Source organism: Lontra canadensis, unplaced genomic scaffold (genome assembly GCF_010015895.1).
Source record: "Lontra canadensis isolate GAN:19392208 unplaced genomic scaffold, GSC_riverotter_1.0 scaffold43, whole genome shotgun sequence".
NCBI classification, from domain to species: domain Eukaryota; kingdom Metazoa; phylum Chordata; class Mammalia; order Carnivora; family Mustelidae; genus Lontra; species Lontra canadensis.
Genome location: NW_022631037.1, coordinates 3,341,335 through 3,356,214, shown reverse-complemented (window position 1 = coordinate 3,356,214; position 14,880 = coordinate 3,341,335). Strand labels below are relative to the sequence as shown.

Sequence of the window (14,880 nt, the reverse complement as noted above, 5' to 3'; positions counted from 1 at the left end):
CTTCATACATAAAACTGGAGATAATAATAACCAGAGGGCTGCTGAGAGACTTCAATGAGCTAGTATGTGTAAAGTGTTTAGAACTGTGCCTGGCACCAAGCCCTGTGTAGTTGTTAGCTGTTGGTATGCACAGTAAAATCCATGCAGAGAAATTTTAACTTTCCACATGTGGCATACATACCTGACTATCATACAATCAAGTGTTTGTAGAATACCCGCCATGTGTCCTCAAACGCGACAGGTACTATGTAAGACGCCTAAAATTGGATCCCTGCAATCACAATGCTGGTATATAGCCAGGCAGACGTGAGGTACTATGTTGGTGCTCCACAGACAGGGGATAAGAGAGGGAAGTCCCATCCACATGAATCAACAAACATGCATATCGGTCATAACTAAGTATTACATGGAGAGACACAGAGGGTTTGAAAAAAGTGAAGAGCAAGAAAAAGCCAAGAAGGCTAACACATTTGGTGGGTCTTCAACAGCCAGGAAGCTCGTGTCAGAGTTTCTCTCCTTTATAAGGATGAATAATATTCCACTGTATGTATATACCACGTTTTGCTTATCTGTTTATCCATCAATGACACCTGGGTTGATTCTACCTCTGACTATTATAAATAACACTGCTATGGACATTTTAGGGTACAGTATCTTTTCAAATCCCTGTTTTCAATTCTTTTGGGTATATACCCAAAAAGGATTAGTGGATCACATGATAATTCTTCTTGCACACTCCCAAGCCCAGTGCAGAGCCTAATGTGGGGCTTGATCTCACAACCCTGAGATCATGATCTGAGCCGAAACCAAGATTTGGATGCTTAACCGACTGAGCCACCCATGCATCCCTCACTTGGTAATTCTATGTTTAATTTTTTGAGGAACTGCTATACTCTTTTCTATACTGGCTAAACCGTTTGCATTCTCACCACTAGTGTACAAGGGTTCCAGTTTTTCCAGATCCTCACCAACAGTTGTTATTTCCTGCTTTTCCTTTTCCTTTTTTTTTTTTTAAGAGATTTATTTATTTATTTGTGTGAGAGAGAGAGAACTGGCAGAAGGGGCAGAGGGAGAGGGAGAGAGAATCTCAAGGTTAGATCCCATGACTTGAGATCATGACCCGAGGTGAAACCAAGAGTGGACCCTCAACCCACTGTACCACTTAGGCGCCCCTGTTTTTTCCCTTAATAATAGCTATCTTAATGGTTCCTGATCTCTTTATTTTTATTTACATTGCACAAATACATAACAATATTCTTGGTATGGAAAGTTCAAATAATGGGGCACCTGGGTGGCTCAGCAGGTTAAGTGTCTGCCTTTATTTAGCTCAGGTCCTGATCTTAGGGTCCTGGGATCAAGCCCCATGTAGGCTCCCTGCTCAGTGGGGTGTCTGCTTTTACCTCATCCCCCCCGTCCCCCGCCCCGCTTGTGCACGCTCTCTCTCAAATTAAATCTTGGGGGGAAAAAAGTTCAGATAAAACCTTGAGACCCACTTCAGTGGCATAGGATTATTTTTTTCTAAAGCTCCAGAATACACACATCCCTTGAGGACTGAAGCGTGAATTGTGCTCATTATTTACACACTAACGCTCACTCCCTTAGTATTTCTAATCTTTCTTTTTTTCCCCTGGTAGCTATCAGAACTTATCCTAAGTGGGGGCACCAGGGTGGCTCAGTCGTTGACCACCTGCCTTCCGCTCGGCTCATGATCCCAGGATCCTGGGATCAAGCCCAACATGGGGGTCCCAGCCTGGCAGGAAGCCTGCTTCCGTGTTGCAGCTTTCCGCTGTCTCTTACCATCAAGTAAATAAAATCCTTAAAACAAACAAAAAATACCCCAACTTATCCTAAAAGACCGGTCTCTAAAGAATAGTGGACCTTAAAATGTTACCAAGATTCACAATCAATACTTGCAGAAAGAATTTTTTCTTTTCTGAGAAACTTAGCTTTAAAGCCTACAAACAAACAAACAAACAAACAAACAAAAAAAAGCCAAAAGCGCAGGCAAAAAAAACCAAAAACGAAACATGTAACTAGCATAAATATCCTACACCAACTCTCAAACCCAACGTCGTCACACACAAAGCTACACTGTTTTTAAGAAACATTCACCAGGGGAAAGCGCGAACGCAGTCCCCCACTACCACAAATTATGCAGTCGAGTTTCCCACATTTGGGGAAATCGCAGGGGTCAGCACATCCGGAGTGCAATGAATGAGCCTCGCCCTGGGAAAACCACCTTCGTGATCATGGTATCTCCCCTGCCAGGTAAGTATGAATTGAAGGCGGTGCCTGACTCTCCACCCTGGTCTGCAACACACCAAACAGTTATGGTCAATTACATTCCAAGTTCTTTAGACCTTCGGTTCCAAACTGCAAGGTTATTCACAGGACATGACCAACGTACACCAGTGGATATGTAGTGGAAATTCTGCCCCGTGAAGAATAAGCTCGAACACGCAGTCACCGCGCTCTTCATCTCCATATGCCCGCCTCTTGTCCCTTGTCACTCTGACGTCACTTTGCTTGTTGGAGAAACGGATAAATTCGTTCTGGTTATTAGGCTTTGCAACAATTTAAGAGACAGTCACCGACAGTTGTGGCTGGGAGGTTTTAAAATTCTCTACCTTCTCGGGCGTACGTAAAAGTTCCGGCGCGTATTTGTTACCGGTCTGAAATCTGCGCTGCAGGGCAGGGCAGTTTGGAAGGCGGTGGCCTGCGGTCCGCGGAGGGCAACACCAAATAAATTACGCTGGTCTGAATCACTGTTCCTCTCTGGGTCATACCCTCAGCCTCTATTTCCCTAAGTTGTAAAGCAGTAATACCGCCTGACTACCTCCCAAGGTTTCTGTGAGGATGGAATAAGAGAAAGCAGGTGAAATGCAGCCTCAAGTCCCTCACCCCCACCAAGCCATGCTCCATGACAGGTGCCTGGTGTAGTTGGGAAGTCAAAGCCGGCTTCCCCAAGATTTGAGTTTGAAGTTTTCCGCGCAAAGGGAAGCAGCATCGGACCTGGATTTGGTAACAAACCGAGTGGCCCTCCCTTCCTTTTAGACAACAGAAACAGAGTTTTGTTGTTGTTGTTTTGTGTCTCCCACCTCCCACCCCCGCCTTTTCTGCCCTTTCTGGATAGGTGCCCTAGGCAAAAGAACGGTGTTTACAGAAACTGTGTATCAAAGGCTTTGATCCTGTAGAGGCAAAACTTTACCTCTGCTCTGTTAGCATCTCCGGCTGGGCATGGGAATTTAACTGGTATCGACAGTTTAACAGGTAAAAGCATAAAAATTTTAACATAAATTTACAGTTTTAAATTTACCTAACGCAGAAGCTCTTAAAAAGAAATGAAAACCCAAAGAGATGGCAAAACTAAATGCTTTCATATTAGGTTGAACAAAGAGAGACAATAGTGTTTTCTCCCCCACCACCCCGCTTTTTTTTAAATTTTGAGGCAATTGTGGAAAAGTAACATGGGGGGGTTACATAAACATGAATTCTTTTTATCAAGGTGTGTACAAAATTCTCTCGGGTTTGACTTCCCTTCTCTGGGAACATTTCTTTTCCTTTGGTATAGGGAGGGCATCTTTTACATGGGAATTTTATCTCCTAATCTCAGGAAGGAAAGGGTAGATTAGGACCTACCCTTATATCTGCTGTTTTTCTAGTGCTCTTGGCTCAAAGGAATCTTTATGCCAAAGTGGCATGTTTTGGGGTGGCATATTCTGATACCCTTCAGTGATATTTCCCTTTTAGTACATATGATTTTTTTTTTAAGATTTTATTTATTTGACAGACAGAGATCACAAGTAGGTAGATAGGCAGGCAGAGAGAGAGGAGGAAGCAGGCTCCGTGAGGAGCAAAGAGCCGGATGTGGGGCTCTATCCCGGGATGCTGGGATCCTGACCTGAGCTGAAGGCAGAGGCTTTAACCCACTGAGCCACCCAGGTGCCCCAGTACATACAATTTTTCAAAAGTTATCTCTGAGCACAACATGGGGCTTGAACTCACAACCCCGACATCACAGTTTCATGCTCTACCAACTGAGCCAGCCAGGCACCCAGAACATGTGATTTTTTTTTTTTTTTTAAGATTTTAAAAATTTATTTGACAGAGAGAGACACAGCTAGAGAGGGAATGCAAGCAAGGGGACTGGGAGAGGGAGAAGCAGGCTCAGTCAGTTAACTGTCTGCCCGGGGCTCTGGTTGTGATCCCAGGATCCCGGGACTGAGTTGCCTGTTTGGCTCCCTGCTCAGCGGAGAGTCTGCTTCTTCTTCTCCCTCTTCCCCTCTGCTCTGCTTTTTCTCTCTCTCCCTATCTCTCTCAAAAAATACAATCTTGGGGGAAAAAAAAAAGTAAAAATTTTGAGGGTATTTTAAATTATTACAATAGTGATAAATGTCCCTTACAGATAATTCGGAAAAGACAGAAAAGTATTTTTAAAACATTAAACCCAAATCCTGCTATAAAATTACCACTATTAACACTTTCATATTAAATATGGTAATTTCAATATGAATAAAAATTTTAATAGGATGATACTTCACATGCTGCTTTATGTTTTCCACTCCTTTTGCTATATACATTGAGTCACAGATAACTGTACAATCAATATTCTGTTGTTTCTAGTTTACTGCCACTGTTCATATATATGAAAAGCCTTGTCAATATATCTTTGTAAGTAATTGATGATTTCTTGGGGTTATTTTTATTTATTCAATTTAAAAAAAATGTTTTTAAGTAAACTCTATGGCAGCATGCAGCTCAAACTCATGAACCCGAGATCAAGAGTCGAATGCTCTACCAACTGAGCCTGCCAGGCATCCTTCTTGGGGTAATTTTTAGTAGTTTTTCCCTGTTATTTTACAGTCATCTTAAGAAGTACCTTAAATTATTGTGGGGGGGGTAGAGGTGACATGATACCTATTTTTAAGTTATTTATTTTTAAAGACTTTATTTATTTGACACAGAGAGATCACAAGTAGGCAGAGAAGCAAATAGAGGGGAAAGCAGGTTTTCCGCTGAGCAGAGAGCCCCATGTGGGGCTCGTCTCTTGACCCTGGGATCATGACCTGAGCAGAAGGCAGAGGCTTAACCCACTGAGCCACCCAGGCACTCCTATATATGACTTTTTTTTTTTAAGATTTTATTTATTTATTTGACAGACAGAGATCACAAGTAGGCAGAGAGGCAGGCAGAGATAGATGAGGAAGCAGGCTCCCGGCCAAGCAGAGAGCCCTATGCGGGGCTCGATCCCAGGACCCTAGGATCCTGACCCACGCCAAAGGCAGAGGCTTTAACCCACTGAGCCAACCAGGCGCCTCTATATGTGACTTTAAAAAAGTAAACTCTAATTCCAACATGGAGCTCTGAACTCATGAACCTGAGATCAAGAGTTGCATACCCTGCTGCTGAGCCAGCCAAGCACCCTATATGACATTTTAAGATTTTGAGAGAGCGCGTGTGCATGTGAGAGAGAGGACGAGCATGGAGAAGCAGACTTCCTGGACTCTGGGCTCCATCCCAGGACCCTGGGATCATGACCTGAGCCAAAAGCAGACCCTTCACCAAATGAGCCACCCATGCGCCCCTATGACATTTTCATCTGGCAAAAAATTCACCTTTTTTCTTTGATTTTAAAAGTGCTTTCTTGGGACGCCTGGGTGGCTCAGTGGGTTAAGCCGCTGCCTTCGGCTCAGGTCATGATCTCAGGATCCTGAGATCGAGTCCCGCATCGGGCTCTCTGCTCAGTGGGGAGCCTGCTTCCCTCTCTCTCTCTCTCTCTGCCTGCCTCTGTCTACTGTGATCTCTCTCTGTCAAATAAATAAAATAAAATCTTTAAAAAAAAAAAAAAAAGTGCTTTCTTTAGGCACCTTGTCTTCAGTACCTAATTGTTTAAATCAATCTTGAATTCAGTGGTGGTTTGCTTGGACACCAGGTAGCTTCACAAGAGAAAGTTCAATGTTGAAATAATGCAATCTCTGACTAGTGAAGAAAAACCAGTCATTCCAGAAGATGGAGCAGGTGAATTTACCGAAATTAACAAAACAAGGCCTTCCTGGCTGACAAAACATAAACCGAGTACTAACGTTTAAAGTGATAAGAAAAAAAAAAAATGATAGCAGACAGTATAATAAAGTTTCCTTATCTCAACTTCCAATAAAAAGAGTGAAAGACCATTTATACTTTTATCAACCCACTTAAAAAACAGGTAATCAGGTAATCAATCCTCCGCAAGAGAGGAAAAAGCTACTTGGTGGGTACCAAGGTGGCTTAGTTAGCTTAACAACTACCTTCAGATCAGGTCATAATGATGGAGCCTCAAGGCGGAATCAGACGGAATCCCACACCTCGCGTTCAACTCCACGGGAAACGCACTCCTTCCTCTGACCCCTTTCTTTTTTTAAAATAAAGTATTTTATTTATTTGACACAGATCAGAAGTAGGCAGAAAAGTAGGCAGAGAGAGAGGGGGAAGCAGGTTCCTCTGTGGGACTTGATCCTAGGACCCGAGCTGAAGGCAGAGGCTTAATCTACAGAGCCACCCATGTGCCCCTTCCTCAGACCTTGTTAAATAGAACTTCGTTCCAAAATACAAAACGCAAAACCTATTTTTAGAAACAGTCATACAGGGGAGAGCGCGAACGCAGTCCCCCACTACCACAAATTATGCAGTCGAGTTTCCCACATTTGGGGAAATCGCAGGGGTCAGCACATCCGGAGTGCAATGGATAAGCCTCGCCCTGGGAAAACCACCTTCGTGATCATGGTATCTCCCCTGCCAGGTAAGTATGAGTTGATAGCGGCCACAGCAATACCCGGTGCTGTGCACACCACTCAAAGGTTGGGGTCACTCCTGAAACAACTCTAACTGGCCTTTATCTACAAACAGGGACACTCAACACCAGATTTTCGTGCTATGTATCTTGGTATTGGGAACAGCAGATAATCATGCACAGCTTTCCAGAAAAACACAGTTTCAAAAGGCGCTGAGTCTTGAATCTACATACTCCACCTCCCGGCATAACGTCACGCGTGTTCGGCAGGGCAGAGCTGGCAGCTGCGACCCCTTGCGGCTGGCTTTGCAGACTAGTTCCTCCTCCCACTTGCCCAAACCTAATTTTCCTGAAAGAAATCCATCCCTCTCAACTTTTGGGGCAGCCGAAGGTCTTCAGATCTCCCTGTGTGAAGTACTCTTCAGCAAAGTGAGCTTTTAACCGCGGGCCAGCTTAGCTTCAGTCTCTCCAGAGATACTAATGCTCCACACCCGCTCGGCACCATTCCCTCCTATTCCAGGAGATAGAGGAAAAAGGGTGTCCAGGAGAAACTGTCCTGGCTACATGTTAGCACGGTGTATTGCAGAGCAAGGGTTTTGGAATCCATGATCTTGACTGCCATTCAGTGAACACACTGCTCGACTCTAGATAAGCTTCTAGCCTCTGAATCTCTTCCTCAGTTTCTACAGAATGGGGAAGAACTATTCAAACAGACCTCCACCCAGCTCAGGACCCAGACTTTGTCTCTTACCCCTCCCTACCCATGGTCTGCTAATTACACCTACCCCACAAGGATGGAGTGCTTTCCTTGAGAGCAGTCTACATTGCAGCCTATATTGCTGCCTTACTTTTCTCTCTGCCTGGCATTTAGTTACCTCACCCACTAGACTGTGGGCCTCTACAGCAGGGTTTTTTCCTGTTTCTTTGAAAATAGTCAAAACAACACAACATAAAATTATCGCATATATTATTTTACCAACTAATTTATTCTCTCATTAAAAATATATAGGAAGGGGCACCTGGGTAGCTCAGTTGGTTGAGGCTCTGCCTTTGGCTCAGGTCATGATCTAGGGGACCTGGGATGGAGGCCCGCATTGGGCTCTTGGCTCAGCAGGGAGCCAGCTCTCCCCCGCCCCCCGCCCACCTGCCTCTCTACCTACTTGTGATTTCTCTCTCTCTGTCAAATAAATAAATAAATAAAATCTTTAAAAAAAAAAAAAGGCGTCTCTGGCCATAGGAAACGTTTTTAAAAGTATTTTAAAAATACTTTTTAAATTTTAAATTCTGCATCCCTGGAGCTCTCTGGAAAAGTTCAGATGAAAACTTAAAACATTTACTGAAAAGAAAATGTACATATACATTACATAGGCTGAATGCTGAGACCTCCTTCTCATATTCCATTTGGTTTCCAGGACCGTGGCAACCAAGCCTTTACTCTAGGATACTAGAAGTTTCCTCTGAAGAATATGATCACCATAAAACAAAGTCCCAAAGATGTCAGGCACGGGCTTTCAGAAAGACTACTATGCAGATTATTCTGCAGGCAAACAAACGTTGAACACCTCACCTTGGCCCTCAGAGCTTCCAATCCACTTGTTAATATAATTTAAAAATTCTGCATGACAGTCCACTTTATGAACGGCCCATTATTTATATAATCATTGCCCTGTTGCTGGACACATAGGTTGCTTCAGTTTCTCACTACAGTAAATTCTGGGTGATAGGCAGAGATGGCATATTGAATACCTATAAATAATCAAGGAACACTGAACTACCAAGGATGACCAGATGTCCGACAAAAACCTCCAAAATGAAAGCTAGTGGCTAAACCAACCAACGAAAAGACAACTTGGAGGAAAACGATTATATAACAGGAAGAAAACTAAAAACAAAAATAAACACTATCATTAAAATCTTCCGAGAGCTAAAAGACCTTGCATCTGAAAAATAAGTATAAGAAGCTACACAAATGGAAAATAAGAAAAAAACTTAAAAAATAAAAAATAAGAAAAAAATTAAAAAAGAAATAAGAAAATAAGAAAAAATATATGATTCTAAAACTAAAAAACTGAATATATGCATTGAGCAAAAAATATGAATAGAAGGAAAACAAAAGATTTTTTTTAAATTGACCATGGTAGGGGTTCTAAATTTACAAATACGGAAAGTCTCAGAAAATTAAAAACCAAGGAGGAGAAATCACCAATGAAATAATACAAGAGAATTTCTCAGCATGAAAGTTTGCTGGTTGAAAGAGCCCTTGTCGGGCACGTGCACCTGAATGTTTACAGAAGCAATGTCCAGAATAGCCAAACTATGGAAAGAACCTAGATGTTCATCAACAGATGAGTGGATAAAGAAGATGTGGTATATATATACAATGGAATACTATGCAGCCATCAAAAGAAATGAAATCTTGCCATTTGCAACGACGTGGATGGAACTAGAGGGTATTATGCTTAGCGAAGTCAGTCAGTCAGAAAAAGACAGCTATCATATGATCTCCCTGATATGAGGAAGTGGAGATGCAATGTGGGGGGTTTGGGAGGTAGGTAAAGAATAAATGAAACAGGGGCGCCTGGGTGGCTCAGTGGGTTAAAGCCTCTGCCTTCAGCTCAGGTCATGATCTCAGGGTCCTGGGATCGAGCCCCGCATCGGGCTCTCTGCTCAGCAGGAAGCCTGCTTCCTCCTCTCTCTCTCTGTCTACTTGTGATTTCTGTCTGTCAAATAAATAAATAAAATCTTAAAAAAAAATAAATGAAACAAGATGGGATTGGGAGGGAGACAAACCATAAGAGACTTTTAATGTCACAAAACAAACTGAGGGGGGCCAGGGGGAAGGGGGTAGGGAGAGGGTGGTGGGGTTTTGGACATTGGGGAGGGTATGTGCTATGGTAAGTGCTGTAAAGTGTGTAAACCTGGCGATTCACAGACCTGTATCCCTGGGGCTAATAATACATTATATGTTTATTTAAAATTTTTTTTAAATTAAAAAAAAAAAAAAAGAAAGAGCCCTTGTCAAGCACTCCATAAAATGAATGACTATAAGACACACTAAGACACGTCATTAGGAAATTATAGAATAAAAGAAACAAAGATGATTCTTCAGCTTTTCCAAGACAATTAAAGATTAGTCACATACGTCACATTAAAAAGATCAGGAATCAGAAAGCCTTCTCAAAAACTTTTGGAGAGTAGAAGCCAATAAAGTGATATCTGACATGATGAAGGAAAATTTAACTCCAACACAGAATTTGATTCTCATTTAAACTATGACATACACATCCTACCTCTGCAGTAGTAGGCTGGAAGAGTGATGGGTATAGAGGCACCTGGCTGGCTCAACTGGTACAGCATACAAGTCTTGATCTCGGGGTTATGAGTTCAAGCTTCATATTGGGTGTAGAGATTACTTAAATAAATAAACTTAAAAAAAAAGTGATGGATTTACATAGGAGAAAAATAAAAGTAAAAAGATCACCAGAAAGAATATCTGGTATGACTTTCTTTGTAGAAAACAATAGGATATTGGAAGGTGTGGGAAGAATTAGCAATTCCTAACTGAGCAGAAAGTAACCAAGTGAAAAAAGGTAAAATTAAACAGAGAGGAAAAAAAAAATAAAGGGAGAAAAAACAAAAAACAAGTTTAAAGATTTTATTTATTTATTTGACAGAAAGAAAGATCACAAGCAGGCAGAGCAGCAGGCAGGGGTAGAGGGGCACGGGGGGAGCAGGCTCCCTGTTGAGCAGAGAGCCTGATGTGGCACTCAATCCTAGGACCCTGAGATCACGACCCAAGCCAAAAGCAGAGGCCTTTGGCCGAGCCACCCAGGCACCCCGAGAAAAAACAAAATTAAAGGAAAACGAATGACATTCAATGACAATGCTTTCTTGTGCATAATGTTTGTATAAGAGAAACATAAATATTCTGCTGAGCAGAGAGCCTGATGCACGGCTTGATCATAGCCACCGATAAAGAAGTAGTTGTAGAAAAAGTAGTTAACAAAATTCAGCACCCATTTATGATTTTTAAGAAATACTATCATCAGTTTCATAAATAACATCTATGAAAATCCTATAGCTAATATACTTCATGGTAAAAATATCTTCCTTCCAGATAAAGAACAAATCAAGAATGACTACTTTACCCACTTTTATCCAACAGTGTACTGGAGGTTCTTAGCTAGAGCTTAAGCCAAGGAAAATAAAAAGCCTTAGTTTGGAGAGAAAGAAAGAAAAACGTTTTTATTCACATATGACACAGTTTATGTAGAAAATCCTAAAGCATTTACCACCCCCCACAAATCCTACTACACCCCATAATGGAATTTAGCAAAGTCACAGGATACAAGATTAATACATAAAAATCAACTAGATTTCTTTTTTTTTAATTAAAGATTTTATTTATTTATTTATTTGAGAGAAAGCGCACTTGCCGGGGAGAGGGAGAAGCAGGCTCTCTGTTGAGCAAGGAGACCAATATGGGGCTTGATTCCAGGACCCTGGGATCATGACTGGAGCCAAAGGCAGCTGCTTAACCACTGAGCCACCCAGGCGCCCCAAAGCTCAATTGTATTTCTATGTACCAGCAAACAAACACTTAGAAAATGAAATTTTTAGGTCAAAGAAAGACAAATTCCACATGATTTCACTTATATGTAGAATCTGCAACAAAACAAAACTTAGATTCACCAATAGAACAGACTGATGGTTGGTTGTCAGAGGGGAGGTAGGCAAGGGATGTAATGGATGAAGGAGATTAAGAAGCACAAACTTCCAGTATAAAATAAATAAGACAGGGGGATGTAATGTACAGTATGGGGAATCTATATTATACGGGAATGTTAGTATTATATTAACTTTGTAAGGTCACAGATGGTAACTTGATTTATTGTGGTGACTTTTTCACATGTATACAAATGTCCAATTACTGTTGTACACCTGAAACTTATCTAATATTGTACGTCAATTATACCTGAATAAATAAAAGAATAAAAGAATGAATAAGAGAATAAAATACGACTTACAAGTGGCAAATACTTCACATTTTCTACCACTCCCATTTCTTCCTGTATTTTCTTCTATCACTCTACAGTCTACAACAATAGATGTAAGGAGCAAAATCCCAACATTTTCTTTCAAAGCCCCAAAGCCTTGCTAATATCCTTATCCTTCCAACTGAAGAGCTAACAAGTAATAAAGAAATGTGATTTAAAATTATCAAGGGGGGGCACCTGGGTGGTTCAATCCTGTTTTGTCTCAGGTCATAACCTTGGCTTAGGGTCATGGGTTGGAGCCCTGTGTTCAGTAGGGAGTCTGAGTTTTTCTCCCTCTGCTCCTCCCCCCATACGTGTGCAAATGCAAATGCTCTCTCTCTCAAATAAATAAATAAGTAAATCTTCAAATAAAATAACCAAGGGAACTGAGTGAAGAACAGAAAATTGTTCCATAAATGTAATAAAAGGATAGAGAAAGGAAGGTACTGGGGTAGAGAATATCAGCCAAATCCTCAGTATAAACCCGAGCACAAACATTATTTATTGAGGCAAGTATGATGAAATTGATAAGGAAAATCTGTGTCTTTTTAAAAAATTTTTTTCTTTTCTTTTTTAATTTAATTTTATTTACTTATTTGACAGAGATCACAAGTAGGCAGAGAGAAAGGCAGAGACAGAGGGGGAAGCAGGCTCCCCGTTGAGCAGAGAGCCTGGATGTAGGGCTGGATCCCAGTGTCCTGGGGTCATGACCTGAGCCGAAGGCAGAGGCTTTATTTAACCCACTGAGCCACCCAGGCACCCCAAAATCTGTGTCTTATGATGGCCCCCCAAGCCAGCAAAGGGTTCCCAGCCCCTGCCCCGGGCTCTTCTCTCTGCCCTGCTTCCCGCGCACCAATCTGGGGTCCTCCCCTGTCCCACTTCCCACGTGCGCCAAGAGTAAAATATGCAGAAGTAGAAGGATCTAAATTACCTGCTTCGTGCTCAGGGTTCAGACTTCTGGAGATCACTCTCCTCTGAACCCGCCAGTGTCAAATAAATCTCCTATACTCCGAGATTTCCGAGTGCCGTTTGGTTCTTCTGTCAGTGATCCAGTTTAGGTTCCATAACAAAACAGCTAAACAAGTTTTACAAGTAGTATTCAGGGGGTCACCTCGCTGGCTCAGTAGGTAGAGCAAGCCAGTCTTCTGATCTGGGGTTGTGAGTTCAATACCCATGTTGGGCCTACAACTTACTTTTTATTTTATTTTTTTTTTTAAGATTTTATTTATTTGACAGACAAAGATCACAAGTAGGCACAGAGGCAGGCAGAGAGAGAAGAGGAAGCAGGCTCCCTGATGAGCAGAGAGCCCGATGGGGCTCAATCCCAGGACCCTGAGTTCAAGACCTGAGCTGAAGGCAGCGGCTTAACCCATTGAGCCACCCAGGCACCCCCTACAGCTTACTTAAAAAAAAAAAAAAAGTAGTGCTCTGGGGAAAGGAATGAGCAGGATGAGAAAGGGTGGATCAGGGGAGTGTTATGCAGGTTGGATCTTTCTGTATGATGCTTTTCACATGCATAACATTACTTTAATAAAATTATTAGGGGATAAAAACCAAGGTAAGGAGAAAACATGAAATACTTTCACTAGCAGAGATTACACTATAGCCCAGTTCCTCATTTGGGGGAAATCTAAGGATACAGCTCGAGACATACCTGAAAAGAAACCCCTCTGAAATTGTTAACTACTCAGTTAAGTATAAGAGGTAAATAATAAACACCCAGCCCTCTTCAAAGTAATGTCTTTCACACTCTTAATCAACAAAGTGAAGACAGTCCCTTATATTATTTACCACCTCTATCAAACTCTGCCCTATGTGCATTTCTAGGTGCTCAAACTTTCCCTGAAATCTCTTCTTCCTATTCTTTTACAGTATATACCTAGGGAACAATCAAGTGCAAAAACAGACGCAGATAGCTTAAGGTGGCGCAAAGTGAGCCCTCCAGTGGTGGGCACAAGAGTACACTACATTTGGCTAAACAACTGGTACCAAGTGAACAGCCACACAAGGAATAATGGTCATAACACATCGTTATACTATCATAGATAATAGAATGATTATAGAAAGCCATACTGATGAACTAAAAGCAAATCGTCTTTTCAAAGTAGAAGGTTATCAGTGGAGTGCAAACTCAGTCCCCCTCTACCAAAAATCATGCACTCCAGTTTTCCATATTGGAGGAAATCACGGTGGTTGGTACACCTACAGTGCAATGACAAATGTATGCACAATGTCCACCAAGATCCCATTTACATACTCTAAACAACATTTAGTGGTAATGTATAACCGACTAGCTTTCTTGATATCATAAATATGCAAAATAATATCTCATTAGAAGTAGCTACTGCTAACACCAAAAAAAGACGGCCAACTGTGGAAAAGACACTCATAAGTACTTAATCACTTAAAAATAAAAAAACACCAGAAAAAGGTAAAAGTGCTTTCACTCAATGTACCACAAAAACTCTTTTCTTTATACAACATACACCAGGGGAAAGCGCGAACGCAGTCCCCCACTACCACAAATTATGCAGTCGAGTTTCCCACATTTGGGGAAATCGCAGGGGTCAGCACATCCGGAGTGCAATGGATAAGCCTCGCCCTGGGAAAACCACCTTCGTGATCATGGTATCTCCCCTGCCAGGTAAGTATGAGTTGGGAATGTTGCCTGGCACCTCACCCTCAGATTCAAGTTACTTTAAAGATAGGATCACTTTTCTCATGGATCCTATTGACCCCGTTCCTCTGAAATAGAGAGTCTCCAAGTCATAGTTACTAATTAGCAATATTTTGTACATCCGGATGTTGCCAAAATCTATAAAATATATGCCCGGTATAATCACGACCAGCAGTCACCGGGATTATTTACATATTCCACACCCTTTTTGCTGATCTCATTTAAGCCCTTCCTATTCCCTAGCTACTGGTGCTGTTTGAATGAAATTTAAAGGAAAAGACACGCTACAATTTAAAGATAAACGACATAAATCAGTTCCTAACAAGGTGTGGGAGCTAATGATGTCACTGATGTCTGGTGCAGTTCAGCAAGCCACGTAATTGAAAGATCAAGTCTAA

The 14,880-nt window shown here is 41.7% G+C and overlaps 1 protein-coding gene and 3 non-coding genes across 5 annotated transcripts in view; all 4 read right to left on the bottom strand.

Annotated features, from left to right (window-relative positions):
- Positions 1–2,363, bottom strand: part of TEX14 (testis expressed 14, intercellular bridge forming factor) — a 95,673-nt gene extending 93,310 nt beyond the window's left edge. For both annotated transcript variants that reach the window (XM_032871933.1, XM_032871934.1), the window contains exon 1: positions 2,343–2,363. In XM_032871933.1, the coding sequence (XP_032727824.1) occupies positions 2,343–2,344 (2 nt within the window). In that variant the 5' untranslated portion in view covers positions 2,345–2,363. The remainder of the gene's footprint in view (positions 1–2,342) is intronic.
- Positions 2,113–2,276, bottom strand: LOC116876135. Its single transcript, XR_004384353.1, has one exon. It is a non-coding gene; the product is annotated as a U1 spliceosomal RNA (small nuclear RNA).
- Positions 2,364–6,622: 4,259 nt separating the features above from the next.
- LOC116876134 lies at positions 6,623–6,786 on the bottom strand. Its single transcript, XR_004384352.1, has one exon. It is a non-coding gene; the product is annotated as a U1 spliceosomal RNA (small nuclear RNA).
- Positions 6,787–14,293: 7,507 nt separating this feature from the next.
- Positions 14,294–14,457, bottom strand: LOC116876133. Its single transcript, XR_004384351.1, has one exon. It is a non-coding gene; the product is annotated as a U1 spliceosomal RNA (small nuclear RNA).
- Between the last annotated feature and the right edge of the window lie 423 nt (positions 14,458–14,880).